Raw genomic sequence first — 24,339 nt, forward strand, 5'->3', positions numbered from 1 at the left:
GCCTGAGAGCCGTGGTGTGGTTGGCCAAGCTGAGAGCCTCTCAGGCTGTGGGGATGGCAAAATTTTGACTCAGCATTACTGTGGTTGTGATGCGGGATATCTACATGGCTCTGGGAAGCCTGGAGGCAGTGGCCCCTGGGCCACAGTGGAGGAAGACGCCTCCCATTCATTCACTTAGACGAATGCTGCCTACTATGGGCCAAGTATAGGGTGGGCACTGGGTAGGACCACACCTGTCTTTGTCATTGCTGTACCCTAGTACCCAGCCCAGCACCTGCTACCTAGTGCTCAGTAAGTATTAGCTGAAAGAATAGACAGGACACAATCCATGCCTGCTCCTGCCCCTATGGAGCTCCCAGATGGGATTGGTGCAGTCCTACCACCGTAAAGGGGTCCCCATGGCAGGATAGTGACTGGTCCTTGCATTCCACAGGCTGGGTGGCCCCGGAGAGCCAGATGTGCGGGATGGCTTCAGTGCCACGTTTGAGAAGATTGTGGAGTCGGAGCTGCTGAGGGGCACCCAGTATAGCAGCCTTGACTCCCTGGACGTGCTGAGCCTCACGGATGAGAGTGACAGCTGCGTCAGCTTCGAGGCCCCCCTGACACCTCTCATCCAGCAGCGGGCCCGCGATAGCCCTGAGCCAGGGGCTGGCTTGGGCACTGGGGAAATGGGGCCTGAGGGGGACATGGGAGCAGCTGGTGGTGATGGGGAGCTGGGCAGCCCCCTACGGCGCTCCATCTCCAGTAGCCGATCAGAGAATGTTCTGAGCCGCCTGTCTCTCACAGCCGTGTCCAATGGCTTCCATGAAGATGGACCCCAGGGTCCAGGTGGGGACGAGGAGGAGGAGGAGGAGGAGGAGGAGGAGGACACAGACAAGTTGCTGAACTCAGCCAGGTGAGCAGAGCCTAGGCTGGGAACCAGGAGAACCATTGAGCAGATGGGGAAACAGACCCAGAGGAGACAAAGCAGGTTAGGGTAACCCAGTGCCCAAAGTGAACAAGCCCTCTGCAAGGTCATTGTGTCCTGCCTCTGCACCCAGATTTCCCACCCTGGTCCTGAGGTTCCATTCTGCTCTTCCAGCCCTTTCCAACCCTAGTGGGGCCAGGGAGCTGTGCTGTGTGGATTGTGTAGCTTCTAGTGATCTCATTTAGGGGCTCCTCTAAAAGTCTGACTTGGTGCAATGGAGCTTCTTCCCCTACTCTGGCCCCTGGGTAGGTTTTCAGAGGCCTGGGGAGACCTCCCACTTTCCCTCCTGGGCCTCTGACCCCTTCTCTCCACCCCTACCTTCCTTATGCAGTGACCCCAGCCTAAAGGATGGCTTTTCAGACTCGGACTCAGAACTTAGCAGCTCGGAGGGTCTGGAGCCTGGCAGCACAGACCCGCTGGCCAATGGGTGCCAGGGGGTCAGTGAAGCTGCTCGCCGGCTGGCCCGTCGCCTCTACCACCTTGAGGGCTTTCAGCGCTGTGACGTCGCCCGGCAGCTAGGCAAGAAGTGAGTTGTCTTATGTACCCCTCACCCCAGGCAAACCCAGTGTCTTCCTCAGCCTGAGGGAGGTGTAGGTGACTACTGTCAAGGGTGCCTGGTGCTTGGGGTGGGGGGTGCCAGTAGTTCCCAAGAGCTCCTCCTCCTGCCACTGTCCTCATTCCTGGCCTTGCCCTACATCTGTTTCCTTTCTGGGCTGCCTGGGCGAAGGCCCATACTCTCAGGGAGGGGAGCTGGTGGCTGGATGATCCCTTGGGGCTGGGGAGTACAATGTGGCTTGTTGTTATGGGACCGTGATGATGGCAGTGAGGACAGAGCAGTGGGGCAGGGAAAGGAGAGGAGACCCTGGGCCTGGACTGGTACTGCCTGGGAACCGGGCACTGGGAAGGGGTTCCTGGCCCTTATTAAGCCCCACTCTCAGTCTGTTGGGACTGGCTAAGAGCGCTGAAGCCACCAAAGCAACCCTGGCCTTGGGACTAGGGAATGGGAACTAGCCAGATGGGAGTCCTGGGTGGATGGAGGGGGCAGGCGGGGACTCTCAGACTGGGGGAATCAGCTGGCACACCCTGAGCATTTTTTAAAAGATTTTATTTATTTATTTGAGAGAGAGAAGAAGGGCAGGGGCAGAGGAAGGAGAAGCAGGCTTCCTGGTGAGCAGGCTCCATCCATAACCTGAGCAGAAGGCAGATGCTTAACTACCTGAGCTTCCCAGGCACTCCCACCGGGAGCCTTTCTGATTGTCAGCATGGCCACCTGCCTTAGCCCTTCCTCCAGAGGGCCTCCCATACCCATGCTTAGGCTCTGAGAAGGGGAGGCAGTCATAGATCTGGAGGCAAAGGGGCCATCCAGACCCTCGGCTCCAGGTTGGAGCTGACTGAGAAGCTGAGGCCAGCTCCACTTGGGGATCCTTCCCTAGTTTCTCTCCCTCCTTCCTTCTCTACCCTTCTCAGCCTCCACCTTGCTGAGGCCAGCCTCCCGGCCCCAGTGCAGATGTCACATCTTGACTGGGAAGCCTGACCTTTCCCACTGGGGTGCGCCCCCCACCCCCAACCTAACGATGTTCTCCGGGTGCCCAGGTTAGGGTGCATCTGCACCCTCCCAGCCTTCCTCCTTCTCTGCAAGAGTGTCTGCAAGCACTTCACTGCACTTAAGTCTCTCCCATATGCAAACAGAAATTCTTCGTCAGCTGCACTTCTTCCCCCAGCCTCTTGGCAGCCAGAATTCTCATGTTTTCTGCCTTGGGTGGCCTTCGTCCAGTCCCCCTCTCCATATTCTCTTCAGCCGCCTGGGGCAAGCTTCTCCCCTATCCTCTGCCTTCTGAATCTGGTGCCTGCCACCAGACCTCAACTTACCTGTCTTCAACATTGTAGACATACCCTACTCCTCTCTTTTCCCTTAATTAAAAATCTTATTATGCAAATTTCAACCATACACAAAACCAGAGAAAATAATATATTAAACCTCCATGTACCCATTACTTAGCTCCAAAGTTAACAACATCCACTACCCCCCCCATTTTGCTGGAATATTTTAAGGCATATTTTAGGCATTCTATCATTTGATCCATAAATACTTTAGTATGTGTCTCTAACTGATAAGGATTTTTATTTTTTTTATTTTTTCAAATATTTTATTTATTAGAGAGAGAGAGTGCACAAGCAGGGGGAGTAGCAGACAGAGGGAGAAGGAGAAGCAGGCTTCCTCCTGAGCAGGGAGCCTGATACAGCCGATCCCAGGATCCTGAGATCATTACTTGAGCCAAAGTCAGATGCTTAACTGACTTGAGTCACCCAGGTGCCCCTGATAAGGATTTTTAAATATAATCATAATTCCATTATAATTTTTTTAAGCAGAACTAGCCCAAATTCCATAGAATCTCTAACATTTAGTCTTTTAAAAACATTTTTATTTATTTATTTATTCATGAGAAACACACAGAGAGCGAGAGCGAGAGAGAGAGAGAGAGAGAGAGAGAGAGAGAGGCAGAGACACAGGCAGAGGGAGAAGCAGGATCCACGCGGGGAGCCCGACATGGGACTCGATCCCCGGTCTCCAGGATCACGCCCTGGGCTGAAGGCAGCACCAAACCACTAAGCCCCTGGGGCTGCCCTAACATTTAGTCTTAAGTTTAATTTTCTGTCTCAAATGCTTCTTCATACCAAGATGTATACAAGGCCTATGCTTTACATTTGGCCAATATGTCTCTTGAGTCTCTCTTTTTTTTTTTGTAAGTCTCTTAATTAATAGTCTTCCAGACTGCTTCCTTTTTCTTAAGGCCATATATCTGTTGAAGAAACAGAGCTGATTGTCAGGAAGAATTTTCCACGATTTGGATTTGGTGTCCCCATGGAGTTATGTCACCCTTACCCTATTTCTCCAGGCCCATGTCTCCTGTCAATGGGAGGGAGAGCTTGGGGCTTGGGTCAGTTCAGGGGGAAATTTCTCTTTTCGAACAAGAATTCATAACTCTCATCTTGAATCACTCTGTCTTGGCCTCTGGGACACTGTACCCCCCCCCCAGCTCTTTCTGGCTGCTGTTTCTTAGACTCCTTCAGTGGCTCCTTCTCTTTCCTCAGTTTGCTTCTGCCTTTAAGAGAGGCTTCCTCTGGGACTCCTGGGTGGCTCAGTGGTTGAGCATCTGCCTTCGGCTCAGGGCATGATCCTGGTCTAGGGGTGGAGTCCTGCATCAGGCTCCCTGTGCGGAGCCTGCTTCTTTCTCTGTCTATGTCTCTGCCTCTCTCCCTGTATCTCTCATGAATAAATAAAATCTTTTAAAAAATGGGGGGGGGGGCTTCCTCTGATCTCTGTCCTGGGTCTGCACCCTCCTCTTGCTTAGACTCCTCCCCTTCCTCCAAGTCATTAGCCAACTGATGTCTCTCCCGTGGGTACATGCAGCACCACCTGATGTCTGGCTCTGACACCTCCTCCCAGGCCCATCTCCTGTGTCACGTGCTGCACCATTCCATCAGCTGTGGATTCTGTCTCCGAAATCTCTCTCCTTTCCAAACTCTCCATCTCCTGGGACAGCTGCTGCAGCCCCCAGGGGCCTCCCCTCAGCAGGTGGTGTTCTGACGGGCTCACTCAACTTCACACCCTTCCTGAGCACTACTGATCCTTCCCCCTTGGCCCTCAGGACTTGCTCCCTACCTCATCTCTTGCTCTGGCCACATGGCTCTGCTGATAGCTGCTTGGACATGTTGTACAGTTTCCTCTACGGGGGACACTGCATCATCTCTCCACCTACTCCCATCACCTCACTGGCCCTTACTTTCCTCTAGGTGTTCACAGAGATGTCATTTCCTTTAGGAAGACTTCCTGATCCTCCAACCCAAGGATGAACTGTCAGAGCCCAATTGACCAACACAGGGAGGCAGCTTAAGGGCCGGGCAGGTTGGGTGGGTAGGTCAGAGTGCCCCAGGGTCACTGCCTATGTGCCTCCTGTTGCTTGCTGTGCCTGCTTCTGATGGACACCTCCTGCTCTCCTGACAGCAATGAGTTCAGCAGGCTGGTGGCCGGGGAGTATCTCAGCTTCTTCGACTTCTCAGGCCTGACTCTGGACCGAGCGCTCAGGTCAGTGGGGCTGGGATGGGGCGGTGTCCACAGGTGGTACGGGCCACACATCTGGATTCTCAGGACAGCTCTGTCATAAGCTTGCTGTGCAACCTTGGGCAAGTCTCTTAACACTCCCTGGGAAGGCTATGGAGAAGGGCATGAGCACAGCAGTGGTCCAGCAACTCAGTGAGTGCCGGCCATGTGGTGGGCTGAGGATATGAAAGTGGGAACGTGGTCTTGAAGTTTTGGGAGGGGAAGAGCAAGGGCTGGTTTGTATTGAGCACTGCCTGTTTGCTAGAGGCAATAGGTTTTTACACACCCTGCCAGACTTCATCCTAACCATACCCCTGTAGGGTAGGTGTCAGCATTGCTGCTCACAGATAAGGAACCAGCTATTGGGTAAAGTGATTGATTTCCTGCAGTCACTGAGGGAGGAGATGGCTAAACTGGGATTTGATCTCAGGTCCTTGTGGTGTTTGGAAGCAGACAGTAGTCTTCAAGAGGGTCAGGTACAGGCCCCAGGGAGTGGAGGGTGTAGAATGGAGTGCAGCTTGGTGTCTAGCAGCCCTTGGAGGCAGGGCCCACAGCAGGCTGCAGCCCTGGGGGTGTGGAGGTACAGCAATCTCTGAGCTAAGTAGGGGGTGGTCCCCAAATGATAGATCTCATTGTGTCCCACTTCTCTTACACTTTAAAAATATGTATTTCCATTCTTTCTTCTTTACTTCACTTGGGATATTTTCTCTTGACCAGCTTTTAGTTCACTTACTTTGTTTTCTGTGTCTAATATGCTGTCAAATCCACTTATTGAGTTTTTACTGTTTATTATTACATTTTTCCATTCTAGAATTTTCATTTTGTTAAATTAAAAAAAAAAAACAAAAAAATGATTCTAATTCTCTGGAGGAGTTCCTCATCTTTTCACTTGTTTGCTCCACCTTTCCCCTCTCTTTGTGAACATATTAATCCTAGTTATTTCAAAGTCCTTATTTCCAACTTGGTTATCCCAATGTCTGGATCATTGAATCATCTGTATCTGTTTCTCTTGTCTCTTGTTCTTCTTTTGGTTTTCCATCATATATCTTGTCCTGTCTCTCTGCATGCTTACCAATTTTTTTTTATTGGATGCTGTGCATTTTGTATAGAATTAGAGAGGTTCTAGATTATTATATATTCCTCCAGCGAGCGTTTACCTTGTCCTTTGCTAGGCAGTTAGAAGAGGGCAGGGGGTGCACTCCTAATCTGACCACAGTTGAGCTGAGGAAAGGCTGCACCAAAGTTTGGTAAACTCCGGGATCCCTCATCACAGGGTGGAGGCCTGCACAGTTTTCTGCTAGAAGCCTAGTGTGTTCACTGGGGCTTCTCCCTTTGGTGGGTCCTGAATCCTGATTGCATTTCCTCAATCTGGCAAGAGTGTCAATAAAACAAAACACAACAACCCCAGTCCCTCTACTTCTCAGAGGCTTTTTACTTAGCTTCTTTACGTCCTGCCCTTCACATCTTCAGAATTTGGCCAATGTCTCAAAGGGAAAACTGGGTGTATAGCCATAGCTCCCCAGGTCTCTAGGTCTGTGTCTTCAGCTCTGTGAAGCCACCAAGTGTTCTGCCTCTTGCCTTTCCCCCAAATTAGCAGTGCCCTCAAGGAAAAAGCAACTGTAGATGAACCCCTCACCTCAGCTCTCTCCTCTCAACAATTCTGGCCCTGTGGTCTTTGTGGCATCAGGGGCTTACTGAAAGCTTCAGAGAACTGTATTCTGTCGGGCTTATCTCAGAGTCTCAGGGTAAATGTTGGTCTGCTGCAAGATGCTCTATCCTGAGCTGGGTCTGAAGTTTGCATTGGGATGAGGATGGGTTGGAGATGTTCGGTGAGTCAGGTCATGATCAGAGGCCTGGATATGACGCTGGAGACTTGTTTGCCATCCTAGTAGATAGGCTCAACTGTACAGGCACTGGGGAGCCACAGAAGGTGCTAGATATAAAGCAGTAGTTTGAGGGGTAGTGCTAATGGCCTTTGATCTGGAGATGTGCAGGCTTCTGAAGAGGGTTTGGTGAGAGAGGACAGCCCTGAGGTGGGCAGTGAGGCTAGAGGCAAAATTGATGTGAGGGGTCATCCAGAGGATTAGGTAGAGGGATTGGTGGTACCAAAGTGCAGGGTAGAGGGTAGGTGGTGGTGAGGCTGATTCTGGGGGCCGCTGAGAGTTTGGTGGTGGGTGTGTTGGATTGGGGATTGGTGAGGACCCCTGGGGAAAGGGGTGTTTGGAATGGGAAATGGGAGCTGGGATGGATGGCTTGTAGGTAGGACAGGTCAAGGCTGGGATGCGGGATGGATTTTTGTTTGTTTGTTTATTTATTTGGGGGATGGATTTTTAAAAGTCCTCATGGAGTGTGGTTAGAGAAGGGAGGTGCAGAGCTGGGTGCCAGATTGGAGGAAGAGAACAGGAAACAGGAGAGACCAGGGCAGGGAAAGGGGGAACTTAGATGGCAGATGGTGTGTTTTTGGGTGGCAGTTGACTATCTAGGATTGATGAGTCTAGGATTGATGAAGAGCGTGGTCTTTAGTTTTGGATGCCTTGGGAGGCCTCAGAAGGGAAGAGCTGGCCGAGAGGGGTTCACAGGTCCCAGAGTGCCTTAGGAGCAGCATGAGAACATAAAGTGGGCTTTCCAGAAACCAAATGAACCATAGCAAAATTAGGAATGAACTAGTCTCATGTACCTTGGACAGATAGATACTTAAATTTGCTCAGTTTGTAGGTTTTCTTCCCAAGAAGAGGTGTGCCTAGGCCCCATCTTCCAGCCCCTGTGGTTTTGGGATCAACTCCCAGAGTCCCTGAGAGCCAGTGGCTTTTGAAGTGGGCCAGAAGAGGAGGTCAGAGCTTGCCCAGGGGCATGGCACAGTGAAAGTGCCTGTCCTGTACAGGGTGTAAATCTGGTGTGGAAGGCAGGTGGGGGTGAGGTTGGAGGGACAGGAGGGAGGTGGGAATATGTTCTGGGAAGGCCAGAACATGAGATTCTTGGCTGTTATCCTGAGTGCTCTGGGGAGCCAATGATCGGTTTTAAGCAAGGGTGAGTCTCAACTGCATGTGTGTTCAGAAATGCCGCCTAGTGTCTTTAGGGAGGATGTACTGGGGAGGTGCAGTGGTGCACCTGTCTGGAGGCTGCTGTGAGTGTCCCAGGTATATGATGAGGGCAGAGGAGAGGAGGGTTTGAGATAAGGAGTGAAGAACAAGCCATTGAAACTTTGACAGTTCAGACTCGGGATGGGGGAAGAGTTAGGGAGGCCGGAGTGGGGGCCTGGGGCTCGGCTGGTGGCACATTCAGTGAGGAGCAGCAGTGACTGAGGAGGACAGCCTGAAGGGCAGGTGTGGCCAGAGAGGAGGGAGAGAGAAGTGGGCATTTATCCTGAACAAGAGCTGATGGCCTCGCCGAGGTGTTCATCTGTCTTTACTCTTCACACTCTGTCCCCTGCCTACGTTTTGGAGGGCATTGAGGGCTGAAATTCTAAAGCCCCCTAGCCTCCACCCTCTAGAAGCTGTCCTGGCAGCCAGGGTGTCCTCCTCAGCCCAGATGCTGGGGCAATGGAGCCCTGGGCCACTCCAGCGGGTTTATGTGGTACCTGAGGCTGGGGTGAGGGGCGGCAGGATTCCTGACCTGGGTGAGGATCATTACTGACTTAGGGACTCTAGGAGGTCTTCACCATCCTTGAATTGTCCTCCAGAACCTTCCTGAAGGCCTTCCCACTGATGGGGGAGACACAGGAGCGTGAGCGGGTCCTTACCCACTTCTCTCGCCGGTACTGTCAATGCAACCCAGAGGACAGCACCTCGGAAGGTACGCCCTCTGCCTGCCCTGCCTGCTGCTCCAGAGGGGCCCCAGCTTCCTCCTAGCCGCCCCCCCCCTCACCCCGCCACCAATGACCACTTCTATCCTGCTCAGTAAACACGGAGTACAGGAACTAGGGCACATGAAATGGGGTCTGCTTGCTGGACCAGGTCCTTCCAAATGTCTTGCCTGTGGTCATTCTTTGTGCTTGGAAATCCTCTGTCCTAGATTTAGTCTTTTGCGCTTTTGTTCTCCCCAGTCCCCATTGCTAATGCTGATTTTTGGTGAGGTGAGAGTCCTGGTGTGGAGATCTGGGTGGAGGCCTCTTAGCCCATTTAGCGGCAGGACTTTAGCTGTGGCTGGACCCAAGTCCCAGGACATGGGGGATGAGGCCAGTTATTGGAGAAAACATGGGCCATGGTAGGGACATAGTCCAGGACCCAGAGCCACTCCCGGTTCTGAGTGTCAAGATGAGTCTGGTCACAGGAGGCAGGAGTGTGGTCTATAGCACGGCCAGGGTGCTCAGGTCCCCTCTGAAGGAGGGGTTGGTTCTGACCAGGGACAGGCAATGACTCTGGTGCTGAGGGTGGGGCAGTGAGCCTCTCACAGGTCCTGGGCCCCCAGGTGCATTTGGCTGGTGGCTGGCCCTTCCTATCTCCAAGACCTCTGGGTTGGCTCTGTTAGGAGACAGTTGGGTGGTGGGGTTTAGAGGAGGACTGGGTCCTCACACTGAGGGTGCCACCATCTCTGATTTAGATGGGATCCACACACTCACCTGTGCTCTGATGCTGCTCAACACGGACCTGCACGGACATGTGAGTTGGGGAGGCTGGACAGGGGCATGTGCTTTCACTGATCCCCCGCATTTGGTCCTGGGGCTTGCCCTTTCTCCCCTCTCCTGACACTTGCTTGCTGGCCATGGCTCCTTAAGTAGACTTGGGAGTTGGGCAACTTGGCTTCTAGACTTGGACCTATCTTAGTTTATCTACCTAAGACCCGCAGCAGTACAGTGAGAACAGCTGAGGCACAGGGCAATTAAGGTTTGCTAAATAAGATGTGCCCCTCCTCCCACAAGCTGTGTCGACTCCAGGCATTGCTAAAAGATCTCCTGTTCTTCCTCCTCCTGTCCTGCAAGTCTCAATGTGGACTGCTATAATGTCTTGCCCCAGGCAGCCCCTACCCAACGAATGGTAGGTCGCCCCCAAGAGGCATTCTTGTCACCCCTACCCACCACCGTGCAAACAGTGAAGTGACAAGTGTGAGCCCCAGGCTATGAGGCTATGCTGTCTCAGCCCTGGGCTTTCTCAGTATTGCTTGTGATTCAGTAACCCCTTCTTCTTTCCTACATCTGCTCCGGGGACCCCACTCTTCGGGCTCCCTTGCCCTCCCTCAGGTGGTAAGTGTAGCTGGTGGTGTGCATGCCCTGTGAGCCTAGATACCCCCATCTCCATGTTCCCCCTCTGTGTTCCCATCACCTCATCCTCCCTACCCATCACAGCCCTGTCATTGCTGACTTAGAGGTGGCCAGAGCCCCTCTGCTGGGTTGGGGATCTTTCATCAACTCATGGGGACAACAGACCAGCAAGTCTGGTTCTGGAGTTAACTGGAAAAGCTCAGGGCATATAGAGTGAAGAAAGAGCTAGGACAGACCCAACTTCAGATCCTATCTTTGCCTCCATGTGGAAGTTCTGTGATGCTGGGCAAGACGCTGGGACTCTCTGGGTATCAGGTTCTGTGTCTTTGAGGTGGGTATAGTGATTTTCTGACAAGTGTCCTGGGGAGAACTGAGAGAATTAATACAACACTAAGTGTCAGGGTCTCCTCACTAACTCTCAAGTTCAGCATCATACACTTCCTGTGACTTAAGGAGATGGCGCTTAGCCCGTGGCCTGGCTGTAGTTCCTGCGAGCTCTCCAAGGGCCCTCAAAGGGAGCAGCTTTGCCTGGCTCTGTGCTTTTCCCCTTGCACTCTGCTGCTCTTTTGAGAGGAGTGCCAGGTGGATGTGGGCATCTCAGGAATGTGGGGCCTGCTAGGGCCCCCACGAACAGCCCTGGTCAGAGAGGGAGGCTGTAAAGGGGCTGGCAGAGGGGTGGGCACATGTTCTTCGGATGAACAATTTTAGTAGATGTCTCATGTGGGCTTGAAAAGAAAGTCCATTCTGTAGTTGTTGCTTGTCATGTTCTGTATGTGTAGATAAGGTCAAGTCTTTTCTTTGTGTTATGCAAGTCTTGTACATCCTTATTAATTTTTTTTATTGTGGTAAAATACACATCACATACCATTTAAACCATTTTAAAGTGTGCAATTTAGTGGAATTAAGGATATTCACATGGTGTGCAATCATTGCCACTCTGTATTTCCAAAACCTTTTCATCACTCCAGAAGGAACACTGTGCCCATTAGCAGTCCTGCCCCATTCTCTGCCTCATCCTCCTCCAGCCTCTGGCAACCATGAATTTGCTTTCTGTTTTTTGGGGGGTTTGCCTCTTCTGTGTATTGAATGTGAATTCAGCCATATAATTTGTGGCCTTTAGTGGCTACTTTGACTTTGCATATGTCTTCAAGGTTTGTCCATGTTCTAGCATATGTCAGTACTTCATTCCTTTTTTTTTTTTTTTGAAGATTTTATTTATTTATTTATGAGAGACTCAGAGAGAGAGGCAGAGGGAGAAGCAGGCTCCCTGCAGGGAGCCCGATGTGGGACTTGATCTCCGGTCTCTAGGATCATGCCCTGGGCTGAAGGTGGCGCTAAACCGCTGAGCCACGCAGGCTGCCCCTACTTCATTCCTTTTTAGGACCAGATAACATTCCATTACATGGATATACCACATTTTGTTTATCCAGTTACCTGTTGATGGATATTTGGGTTGTTCAACCTCCTGGGTATTGTGAATCGTGCTGCTGTGAATATTTATGCAAACTTTTTTGTTTGAACACCTGTTTTTCAATTCCTAGGAATGGACTAGTCCCATCACATGCGGATTCTGAGCTTAACTTTTTGAGGAAGGGTGAAAATGTTTTCCCACTGCCAATGTGTGAGGGTTTCACTTTTTCCACAACCTCGTTAATACTTCTTTTCTTTTTTTTTTTTTCTTTTCTTTTTTAATGATCAATGTCCTAGTGGGTATGAGGCAGTATCTTGTGTGGTTTCAATCTGCATTTCCCTGATGACTAGTGATGTTGGAGCATCTTCTCATGTTTTTTGTTAGCCATCTGTACATCTTCTTGGGAGAAATGTCTATTTGAGTACTTGGCCCATTTTTTTTTGATTTAAAAAAGTTATTTAACAGTTGTTGTAAACAAACTTTTAAGTTGTGGTAAAATACATATAGCATAAAAGTTACCATCTTATATAGTTTAGTTCCATAGTGTTAAGTGTATCACATTACTGTGCAAGTAAGCTCCAGAACTTTTTCATCTTCCCAAACTGAAACTCTTTACAAAGTAAACAGCTGCTCCTCAATACCCTCCCCCCTCCCCCTTGTCTCGGGCAACTGCCATTCCTCTTGATGCTTCTGTGAATTTGACTATTCTAGATTCCTTAGACAAGAATAGAGAATTTATATATTTGTGACTGATTTATGCCACTTAGCATAACGTCCTCATGGTTCATCCATGTTGTAGTATGTGACAGAATTTCTTTCCTTTTTAAGGCTGAATAGTATTCCATTGCCTATATGTATCACATTTTCCTTATCCTTTCATCTGCTTATGGACATTTGCATTGTTTCTACCTCTTGGTTTTTGTGAATAATACTGCTATGGACTTATGGATATGCAGATATTTCTTTGAGGCTCTGCTTTAAATTCCATTTGGGTATATGCCCAGGAGTGGTATTGATGGATCCTATGGTGATATAATTTTTCACTTTCTGAAAAACAGCCATACTGTCTTCCATAGTCACCAACCCTTTTTATGTTCCCACCAGCAGTGCACACATTTTTCATTTCTCCACATCCTTGCCAGCACTTGTTTTCTGTGTTTTAATAGTAGCCATCTTAATGAGTGTGGAGTTATATCTCATTGTGGTTTTGATTTACATTTCCCAAATGATTAGTGATGTTGAATGTCTTTTCATGTGCTTTTTGATCATTTGTATATCTTTGGAGAAATGTCTATTTATTTTATTTATTTATTTTTTTTAGAAATGTCTATTTAAATCCTTTGAGGCACCTGCATGGTTTGGTTGGTTAAGCCTCTGACTGTTGGTTTCTACTCAGGTCATGATCTCAGGGTTGTGAGATAGAGCCCTGTACAGCTTTGTGCTCAGGAATCTGCTTGAGATTCTCTCCCTCTGCCCCTCCCCACTGCCCCCCGCCATGTTCTGTCTCTTTCTCAAATAAATAAATAATAAAATCTTAACTCCTTTGCTCATTTTTAAAAATTTTTTATTAATATTTTATTCATTTATTTGAGAGAAAGAGAGAGCATGAGCAGGGGGAGGGGCAGAGAGAAAAGAAGAAGCAGACTCCCCACTGAGCAAGGAACCTGACATGGGGCTCAATCCTAGGACCCTGGGATTATGACCTGAGCCCAAGGCAAATGCTTAACGTACTGAGCCACCCAGGCACCTCTATATTTTTATTTTTCAAATATTAAAAAAAAATTATCGTGTTTTTTTTCTTTTTAGAGAGCACATGCATGTGAGCTGGCACCAGCATGGTGCGGTGGGGGGGTGGGCACTGGGGGTGGAGGTAGGGGGAGAGAGAGAATCTTAAGGAGACTCCATACTGAGCATGGGGCTCAATCACACATGACCTGAGCCCAAATCAAGAGTCCCATACTTAACCAGCTGAACCACCCAGGCACCCCTTAAAGATTTTGTTTTTAAGTAATCTCCATACCTATCATGGGTTTGAACTCACAACTCTGGGATCCAAAGTCACATGCTCCAAACTGAGACAGCCAGGTGCCTGTCCTTGGCTCATTTTTAATTGAATTGTTTGTGTTTTGTTGTTGAGCTTATATACTTTGGATACTATACCCTTATCAGATACATGGTTAGTAGAAATTTTACCCATTCTGTGGGATATCTTTTTACTCTCTTGATATATCTTTTGATACACAGAAGTTGTTAATTTTGATGAAGTCCAATTTATCTTTTTTTCTCCCTTTTTGCTTGTGCTTTTGGTGTCGTTTAAGAAACCATTGCTAAATCCAAGGTTATGAAGATTTATTCTTATTTTCTTTTTTTTTTTTTTTTTTAATTTTTATTTATTTATGATAGTCACAGAGAGAGAGAGAGGCAGAGACACAGGCAGAGGGAGAAGCAGGCTCCATGCACCGGGAGCCCGATGTGGGATTCGATCCTGGGTCTCCAGGATCGCGCCCTAGGCCAAAGGCAGGCGCCAAACCGCTGCGCCACCCAGGGATCCCTTATTTTGTTTTCTAAGAGTTTTATGGTGTTGGCTATTATATTTAGATCTTTGGCTTGTTTTAATTTTTATATATGGAGTGACGTAAGTGTCCAGTTTCATTCCTTTGCTGTGAATATACAGTTGTCCGAACACCATTTGTTAAAGAGACTATTCTTTCCTCATTAGATGGTCTTGGACATATTAATTGTTCATAATATTACAATATGTAAATATAGTAATATACACTACTTAAACAGATGCAATGTTATTTGTCAAATTTTTCAGTAAAAGCCAGTCAATTGTCCATAGATGTATGGATTTAGGGATTCTTAATTTAGTGCTACTGATCTATATGTTTATTCTTATCCTGGTGCCTCTCTGTCTTGGTTATATAGGCCTTTAGTAAGTTTTGATATCAGGAAGTGTGAGTCTTCTAACTTTGTTCTTTTTTTTTTTTAAGATTTTATTTATTTATTCATGATAGTCACACACACAGAGAGAGAGGCAGAGACACAGGCAGAGGGAGAAGCAGGCTCCATGCAGGGAGCTCGACGCGGGATTCGATCCCGGGTCTCCAGGATCGTGCCCTGGGCCAAAGGCAGGCGCTAAACCGCTGCGCCACCCAGGGATCCCCTAACTTTGTTCTTTTCCAAGGTTGTTTTGGGTATCGGGAACCCTTACAATTATATATGAATTTGAGTATAAGGTTTTACACATCTACAAAAAAGGCAATTGAGATTTTGATAGGGATTGCATTAAATCTATGGATCAGTTTGGGAGTATTACCATTGTAGCTAAATTAAGTTTTCCAATCCATGAACACCAGATATCTTTCTATTTATTTAGGTCTTTAATTTCTTTTAGCAATCTTCGGTAGTTTTCAGCATACAAACCTTTTCTCTCTTTGGTTAGATTTATTTCCAAGTTTTTTATTCTTTTTGATGTTATTGTAAATTAAATTTGGTAAATGAAATTGTTTTTTAATAATAAATTTATTTTTTATTGGTGTTCAATTTGCCAACATACAGAATAACACCCAGTGCTCATCCCGTCAAGTGCCCCCCTCAGTGCCAGCCACCCAGTCACCCCCACCCCCCGCCCTCCTCCCCTTCCCCCACCCCTAGTTCGTTTCCCAGAGTTAGTTTTTTTTTTTTTATTTATTTTTTTTTTTATTTATGATAGTCACACACATAGAGAGAGAGAGAGGCAGAGACACAGGCAGAGGGAGAAGCAGGCTCCACGCACCGGGAGCCCGACGTGGGACTCGATCCCGAGTCTCCAGGATCGCGCCCCGGGCCAAAGGCAGGCGCCAAACCGCTGCGCCACCCAGGGATCCCGTTTCCCAGAGTTAGGAGTCTTCCATGTTCTGTCTTCCTTTCTGATATTTCCCACCCATTTCTTCTCCCTTCCCCTCTATTCCCTTTCACTATTTGAAATTGTTTCCTTAATTTCAGTTTATGATCATTCTTTACTAACATCGATTTTTATGTGCTTGTATTCTTTTTTAAAAATATTTTATTTATTTATTCATGAGAGACACACAGAGAGAGGCAGAGACACAGGCAGAGGGAGAAGCAGGCTCCATGCCAGGAGCCCGATGTGGGATTTGATTCCGGGACTCCAGGATCACGCCCTGGGCCAAAGGCAGGCGCTAAACCACTGAGCCACACAGGGATCCCTGCTTATCTTGTATTCTGCAACTTTGCTGAATGTGTTTATTTTTTGGTGTATCTTTTAGGATTTTCTATACACAAGGTCATGTCATTTGTGACTAGAGAGGTTTACTTCTTCCTTTCTTATTTGGATGGCTTTTACTGCTTTTGCTTGCCTAATTGTTCTGTCTAGAACTTCCAGAACAATTCGGAATAGAAATGGGGAAAGTGGCATGCTTGTCTTTTCCTAATCTCCAGAGGAAAGCTTTCAGTCTTTCACCATTGAGTGTGATGTTACTGTGAGTTTTTCATAAATGCCTTTTATCATACTGAGGAAGTTCTCTTTTATTCCTAGTTTGTTCAGTGTTTTTTTTTTTTTTATCATGAAAGGAAGTGTTGAATTTTGTGAAATGATTTTTCTGCATCAATTGGGATGAATATGTGGTTTTTTTTTTCTCCCTTTATTCTATTAATGTGGTGTATTACATTGTTAGAATTCTGTATGTTCAACCACCCTTGCATTACTGGGATACATTCCATTTGGACATGGTATATAATCCTTCAAAATGCTGCTGGATTCTGTTTGCTGGCATTTTGTTGAGGTTTTTTTGCATTTATATTCCCAAGGGATATTATTATGTGGTTTTCTTATGACATCTTTTTCTGGTTTTGTTATTAAGGTAATGCTGGCCTTATAGAATGAGTTAGGAAGTTTTCCCTCTTTGTCAATTTTTTTGGAAGAGTTTGAGGAATGTTGGTGTTAATTTTTCTTTAAATGTTTGGTAAAGTTTACTACTGAAGCCATCTTGCTTTGGGCATTTCTTTTGTAAGGTTTTTGATTCTTGGTTCAATCTTTTTACTTCTTATACATCTATTCAGATTTCCTATTTCTGTTTGAGCATTTTTAATAGTCTGTGTGTTTCTAGGAATTTGTCTATTTTATCTGATTGTTGTTAACGAATTGTTTAGTATATTTGTTCTGTTACTGAGAGCAGTGTTCAAATTTCCTTTTTTTTTTTTTTTTTTTTTAAAGATTTTATTTATTTATTTATTTATGAGAGGCAGAGACACAGGCAAAGGGAGAAGCAGGCTCCATGCAGGGAGCCTGACGTGGGACTCAATCCCAGGTCTCCAGGATCAGGCCCTGGGCTGAAGGTGGCGCTAAACCGCTGAGCCACCTGGGCTGCCCCAGTGTTCAGATTTTCAACCAAGATTGTGAATGTGTCTTTCTCCTTTTGGTTCTGACAATTTTTGTCACTGTGTTATTAGGTGTATACACATTTAGGATGTTTATATCATCTGGTAGATTGGCCCTTATATTACTATGAAATTTCTCTTCTTCTCTCTAGTAAGACTTGTCTTCAAGTCTATTTTGCCAGATATTAGTGAGTTATACTGGAGTTCTTTTGTTAGTGTTTGCATGTATATCTCTTTCCATCCTTTGTAAGATTTCTGTCCCCTTCTATTTAAGAGGTATGTCTTCTATGATATACTTAAAAAAATCAAGTCTGATAATCTTTGCCTCTTAATTTGACCATTTAATGGATTACTAATATAATTAAATTTAAACATACCAGGATATAATTTGTTTTCTCTGGCTTATCAGCTCTATGTTCCTTTTTTTCTCCTTTCTTGCCTACTTTTGGATTATTCAAGTATTTTTTTTTTTTTTTTTAGAATTTCCTTTTATCCCATTAACCTGTTAGTTGTTCATTCTGTCAGAATTCTTTTTGTTATTTGCAGTATGCAACCTAACTTATTAATGTACTTTTCCAGTTCCTGGGGTACCTTAAAACACTTTAATTCCATTTCTCCATTTATTGCCCTCTCAGCTTATGTATTACCATTATCATCTTTTTTTTTTTTTAGATTTTATTTATTTATTCATAAAGACGCAGAGAGAGAGGCAGAGACACAGGCAGAGGGAGAAGCAGGCTCCATGCAGAGAGCCTGATGTGGGACTCAATCCAGGGTCTCCAGGATCACGTCCTGGGCTGCAGGCCACACTAAACTGCTGCGCCACCGGGGCTGCCCCTGTTATCATCTTTTAAACTATTAGACTTTCTCTATACTTTATTGCCCAGAAAACTAATTAAATAACCTACTTTTCTCCCTCCCTCCCTCCCTCCCTCCCTCCCTCCCTCCCTCCCTCCCTCCCTCCCTCCCTCCCTTCCTTCCTTCCTTCCCTCCCTCCCTCCCTCTCTCCCTCCCTCCTTCCCCCTCCCCCTCCACACTCAGTGTGGAACACAGCACAACCTTGAGACCTTGAACTCACAACCATGAGATGAAGACCTGAGCTGAGATCAAGAGTTAGACACTCAACCAATTGAGCTATGCAGGTGCCCTTCCCCAGAAAACTTTATCATTGTTTTATACAATCAATATTCATTTAGATTTAGCCATCCTTTTTGTGCTCTTTATTCCTTTCTGCCTCTTCATACTTCCATCTGGGATAATTTTCCTTCTGCCAGAAGAAGTCCATTTAGTATTTTCTTTCTTAATTTCAATACTTGTATTGAAGTGTGACTGAGGTGTCTCCCCAGGACCTGTTGTCCTTGATGGGCCCTGAGCCTAATTTTTGTTCTCCAGTCCTACTGACTGCTCAGTTGCTCTGCCTTTGGGCTGCTGCTTGTGAACTGGCAAATGCTCTAAGTAGGAAAGCTGCTCCTTCTTGGGCTCATGCCTCCATGCTTTTTACAGAATCCTTACCCTGGAAGTCCTCACTGCTCTTAAATTTTTCCAGTGCCTTCACACAATGTTTTATTTTTCAATTTTAAAAAATTGTTTATTTATTTATTTATTTATTTATTTATTTATTTATTTATTTATTTATTAGAGAGGAAGACAGCATGAGTGGAATGAGGGGCAGAGGGAGAAGCAGACTCCCTGCTGAGCAGGAAGACCAATGTAGGGCTCAATCCTGGGATTCTGGGATCATGATCTGAACTGAAGGCAGACACTTAACCATCTTGAGCCACCCAGCCACCCACCCACACAGATATTTTTATATTTTGACCAGCAATTGTTTGTTAGGAAGATTAATTTGCAACAAGATAGCCTGTCATTTCTAGGAGTGAAATTATTGCCTGGTTATCTTTTGATTTTGGACTCCTGATTAGTGGCTGGGGAATGTGCAGTGTGTGGAACCCAGACATTAATGCCTTATATCCTGCTATAATGAATGAATACATAAGTGGCTGCATATGTAGAAACATAAATACACATAAACATATGAAACATACTATATCAAGGCACATGTAAGATCCTGTCTTCTTAACCTTTTGGAAAGGTGTAGAAAATTCTCCCTTGTCAGCTACTTATAAAGCCCTATATCCTTGTTTCCTGGATTATTTTCTGTAGTATGTGAATGTCCCATTTAACATTAATAGATTATCCTTGTTAAAATGGTGACAAGATCAATGAGTTTGGGAAGCTGTACATGGGATCCTTCATTTGGAGACTGTCAACACACAAAAGCATATTAAAGACTCTGAAACATGTAAATTTATTTGATTATGAAATCTTTGTGGGACAATACCTATTCCCATCCATAGGTAAGTCTTGGTAAACACTGTCTTATAGATGACCTAAATCCACAAAATCCTACACCAATAGGTATCTGGTATTCAAGGGTCTTTGTCTTCATAAAGGTGAAGTGCCACCCAGTGTGTCATCAGACATGGATGTTGCAAGAAGAATCCGAAAGTGTGCACATCAGGTGTTGGGTTTGGAGGGCTGGAGCCCCTCTGCTCTTCTGTGGTTTAAAAAAGGCAGAATTTGGGGTACAATCATTCCCAGCTCTTTGTGCCTCCTGGAGTGAGATCATCTGCTTGGGTTCCCTTGATTCCAGCCCAGCTCAGCATGGGGTACCCATGTGTATTGGTGGAAATTGATTTTTGATTCTCTTAAGACCAACCTCTCCCTCACTTCACCTACCTCTTGGAGGTCTTGCCGCCCCTCTGTACAGGTGAGAGGGTGAGACAGTTGTGACGGAATACACAGAGCTTCTGCTCAGCAGCCAAGAGGCCTGGGTTCAAGTCCTGGTGCTGTGTGACCTTGGGAGAGTTAACCATGGAGTAGCGGGTGAGAGCATGGGCTTTGGTGTCAGATACACTCAGCCCTTCCACTTCCTTCCTGTGTGATCATGGGCACGTCACTTCACCTTCCTATTCCTCAGTTTCCTTATCTGTCAAATGGGGATAATAGTAATACCTACCTCACCTTCTCTTTGTTTTGAGAAGGAAATAAAATAATGCATGTTAAGTACAATACCTAGAGCATACTAGAGACCTGGCAAATGTCAGTTTTTATGTTATTTAATCCAACCTGACTCCATCTGGGCTTGAGGAAAACTCCAGCTTCTCATGATGCTTGAGGATCAGATAGAATCTTGAAAGTGAAAAAGAGTCTTGTAAACTCTTGGACACAATGGGAACTAGGCAGTATTTCTTGTTACTGCCCTTGATGCTGCCTTGTCCCTTCTGGCTGGGCAGGGCGGGGTGTGGGGACTATACCAGCCTCCATCCCTACTCTCAGGCAGAACCATTTCTCCATTACAGAACATTGGCAAGAAGATGTCCTGCCAGCAGTTCATTGCCAACTTGGACCAGCTGAATGATGGCCAGGACTTTGCCAAAGACCTGCTGAAGGTAAAACCTATTAAGGGTTCCCACATCCCCAGCTGTACCTGGAGTGGGTACAGAGGAGAGAGGTCTCTGCTTCACTAAATCCTGACAGTCTAAATTTAGAAAAAAAAATCTCTATTCCAGGGGCGCCTGGGTGGCTCAATTGGTGAGGTGTCCGACTCTTGATTTTTGGCTCAGGTCATGATCTCAGGGTTGTGAGATTGAGCCCCACTTTGGGCTCTGCACTCAGAGGAGAGTCTCTTTGAGACCTCCCCCCCTCTCTCCCTTTGCCTCTCCCGCCCTCTCAAATAAATAAATAAATAAATCTTTGAAAAAATAATCTCCGTACCCAACATGGGGCTCGAACTCATGATTCCAAGATCAAGAGTCCCAGACTCTAGTCACTGAGCCATCCACACCCCTTCAACAGTCTATATTTTTAATACTGGGGTCAGAGCCACCAGACTTTGGGACAGAGTTAGTGACCATCCAGTTAAACACTGACTGCTATGTATTCCCTGAGTTATGTAGAAGGGTAGACTTTATGAGATTTGTTTTTAACACTCCATTATCTTCATTGCTGTCACAGTGATCCTTAAAACTACCAACAGTTGTCATAGCTGCCACTGCCATCACCATTACCTTATCAGTACCTTCACCTTCACCACAACTGTCACTGTCATCACCACAGAGAAAAACCCACCCATTTCTCCAACATTATCAGGAATTAAGGGATTCTAGTTTTCTCCTGAGGCTGAAGCCCAGGCGGGAACTCAGGCCTTTTAAGCCTTGTCAGTTCTCTGCCTTGGAGGAAGAGGAGCAGGTTTTTTTGGGGGGTAAGTGATGAGTTCAGTTTTACTATTTTTAAAGATTTATTTGAGAGAGACAGGCAGACAGAGAGGGAAGGGCAGAGGGAGAGGGAGAATCTGTGCTGAGTGTGGAGCCGAATGTGGGGCTTAATCTCAAGACCCTGAGATCATGATCTGAGCTGAAATCAAGAGTAGAACGCTTAACCTTAAGATTGAGCTACTCAAAAGTGAGTTTAATTTTAGATAGTAGGTTTGAAGGATATGGTGATACCAGGTAGGCAGTGGGATAGTGAGTCTGGAGGTAAAAAAAAAAAATAGAACATTGTCTCTATTACTCTTCTTACCATAATTATCTTCTTCACCATCAACAAGGGCTTGTTAAGAATGTATTTGTGAGATCAAATAATCCCAGTCCCAACACCTACCTACCTACTTCTCCCCATCTACCCATCCACCCATTTAATTGAGCTCCCATGGCACCCATCCCTTTATCCATTCACCTACCCAGAAACTCATTCCCCTGCCCCAACACCCACCCATTCACCCATCATCCACACATATACCTTCTACACCCTTGAACGCTCACCCATCCACTCATTTCCCCACCCAGCCACCTACCCACTAACCTATCTACCCAACTCATCCTCAAATCTATCTATCCATTCATCTAAACAATCATATACTTACCCATCTCTTATTCATTCACCCATCCAACAAACAACTGTGAATCAAACACTCATTTTGCCCCACTGGCTGAAAAGGTGCTTCCTCACTGCATACACATTACTAGAGGTAGATGGAGATTTCTTTGATTCCTTTTTTTTTTTTGTAAGATTTTATTTATTCATGAGAGACACACAGGCAGAGAGGCAGGCAGAGGGAGAAGCAGGCTCCATGCAGAGAGCCCAACGCAGGACTTGATCCTGGGTTTCCAGGATCACGCCCTGGGACGAAGGCGGCATTAAACCGCTGAGCCACCCTGGCTGCCCGATTTCTTTGATTCTTCATCTGAACTCCTCTCTTTTTCTTTTCCCCTGTCCTAGACTCTTTACAACTCCATCAAGAATGAAAAGCTGGAATGGGCCATGTGAGTAGTGCCCATGGGCTCAGGTATGGGGAAAATGAATCACCTTAAAGGAAAAGGGGGAGTGGCTGATAGTACTGGGAAGGCCCTACTGTCACTCTCCATGGTGCTGATTTCTCGTAAACCACAGCTCCGGTGACCCTTGTCTAGCTGGCCCGCACCACATGATGAGTTCCCCTTTGGGTACATTTTCTGTATTGATAAAAAGTGTACAATGTTAAACTGGTATGGAATTGATTAAACTGTGACTTTGGTTTCATGATGTCCACAACTTATTTTCTGTTACTGAGGATATTGCCGCTATTCCCAGTGATGATGGCTCTTTCCCTTTTGGGAGGTAGGCAGGCAGGAGGCATTAGTCCCCCTAAAATACCAAGAATACTACCACGTTTAGGTAGCGTCTGCTCTTGGCAGTGCAAAGGGTGACTGCCCCCTAAATTCTTCTTCTGCAAAGGCAGTGAGTCCTGGAGGTGCCCAGCCATCTGGAAAGAGATGTGGTCACTTTGCTGGGTGGGGAGACTGAGAGGCTCCTGGGGAAAGTGGATGCCCCTGTCTTTTGTGCTCCCCAGGGCAGCCTTGGCCTTTGGGTCCTTGTAGAGGTCACAGGTAAGGATTGTTAGGAACTCCAGAAACACTGGGAAGAGCAGGCATTCTTCTACCAGGGCTCTAAATAAAGGGGAGCCTAGACTTTAGGGGGCTCACCTACTGGCCCAGCGTGTCTGTGGAGCTTGGGCAGCCACTTCAGTCTGCCCATGGGTCACTGCTTCCTGAGTCTGAGCTTTCAGGGTTGGAGAGAGAAGAAGAAAGACCAGGAATAAGACTAGTAAAGTCTCCAACTTTGTGGTCAGTGGTGAGGATTAGAGCTTGGAGGCCAAAAATCACAGCTCTGAAGACTGGGGTCAGAATTGAAGACAGAGGCAGGGGTCAAAGATCTGGGTCTGTGATCTGGAATTGGAACTTCCCTATCTCTGCTCTTCACCTCTGCCTGTTTCCCAGAGAAGGGTTCATGGGGAGAGAACATGTCCATGTGGGGCTAAGGCTTCCATGGAGATGGTGCTCAGGCCTAGTATTTTCCTAGTGATGAGGATGAGCTGAGGAAATCACTGTCTGAGCTGGTGGATGACAAGTTTGGGACAGGCACCAAGAAAGTGACACGGATCCTGGATGGTGGGAACCCCTTCCTGGATGTCCCGCAGGCTCTCAGTGCTACCACCTACAAGCATGGTGTGCTGACTCGGAAGACTCACGCTGACATGGATGGCAAGAGGAGTGGGTGTCAGACTGGGAAAAGGGCACGGGGAGGGATGCTAGTCTGGGGGGAGAGGGATGCTAGTCTGGCAGGGGGTAGGGTCTGGATCCCGTGACTACTCCTCTGGGGTTGCTTATCCAGGTAGATGTGTAGGGGGATGCAGTAGAGGAGATATTGGGGTGTGTGGTTGTGGCCACACTACCCATATGCCCATCCCTAGCACCCCGTGGGAGGCGTGGCTGGAAGAAATTCTACGCGGTGCTCAAAGGGACCATCCTGTACCTGCAGAAGGTGAGAGGCCCCAGAATCCTTACTCCGGAAGTGCCAGTGCGACCTCCAACAGGCCCATCTTGAGGTGCTCAGAGGGTCCCTGGCAGGACCTGGGGCTTAGGCAGATGCTGGATCCTTCCCTCATTAAAGTCTGACTGGGGCTCACAGAGCTTTGGGTTTTCAGAGAGGGATCTTTGAAATGCCCATGGGCTCAGAGGATACACACTGGAAGCTCTTTTTGGGCCTTGGGACAAACCAGGGTGGGGAGAGGAGTGGTTGGAGTGCTTTGTTAGGATGGGCATGGCACCAGAATGGCAAGAGCTGAAGAATGGAGGGAGTGTGGGGACAGGATGGGGAGAGTATAAGGGGGGATGGTGAGGGTCGAGGAAGTGTAGGTTAGTATACCAGAGCCTGGTTATGACAGAGGCTTGCCTGTCCCC

The 24,339-nt window shown here is 47.0% G+C and overlaps 1 protein-coding gene across 9 annotated transcripts in view; it reads left to right on the forward strand.

The window, feature by feature from the left end:
• Nucleotides 1-24,339, forward strand: part of PSD2 (pleckstrin and Sec7 domain containing 2) — a 143,304-nt gene that overhangs the window by 110,665 nt on the left and 8,300 nt on the right. For 7 of the 9 annotated variants that reach the window (XM_049101700.1, XM_035713842.2, XM_049101710.1 and 4 more), the window contains 9 exons: nucleotides 434-895; nucleotides 1,299-1,493; nucleotides 4,974-5,054; nucleotides 8,749-8,861; nucleotides 9,609-9,669; nucleotides 20,421-20,511; nucleotides 22,340-22,383; nucleotides 23,459-23,649; nucleotides 23,850-23,920. In XM_049101700.1, the coding sequence (XP_048957657.1) occupies nucleotides 434-895; nucleotides 1,299-1,493; nucleotides 4,974-5,054; nucleotides 8,749-8,861; nucleotides 9,609-9,669; nucleotides 20,421-20,511; nucleotides 22,340-22,383; nucleotides 23,459-23,649; nucleotides 23,850-23,920 (1,309 nt within the window). The remainder of the gene's footprint in view (nucleotides 1-433; nucleotides 896-1,298; nucleotides 1,494-4,973; nucleotides 5,055-8,748; nucleotides 8,862-9,608; nucleotides 9,670-20,420; nucleotides 20,512-22,339; nucleotides 22,384-23,458; nucleotides 23,650-23,849; nucleotides 23,921-24,339) is intronic. The other 2 variants (XM_049101688.1, XM_049101691.1) reach the window with 1 other exon arrangement.

The sequence above is a fragment of the Canis lupus genome, chromosome 2 (assembly GCF_003254725.2).
Source record: "Canis lupus dingo isolate Sandy chromosome 2, ASM325472v2, whole genome shotgun sequence".
NCBI classification, from domain to species: domain Eukaryota; kingdom Metazoa; phylum Chordata; class Mammalia; order Carnivora; family Canidae; genus Canis; species Canis lupus.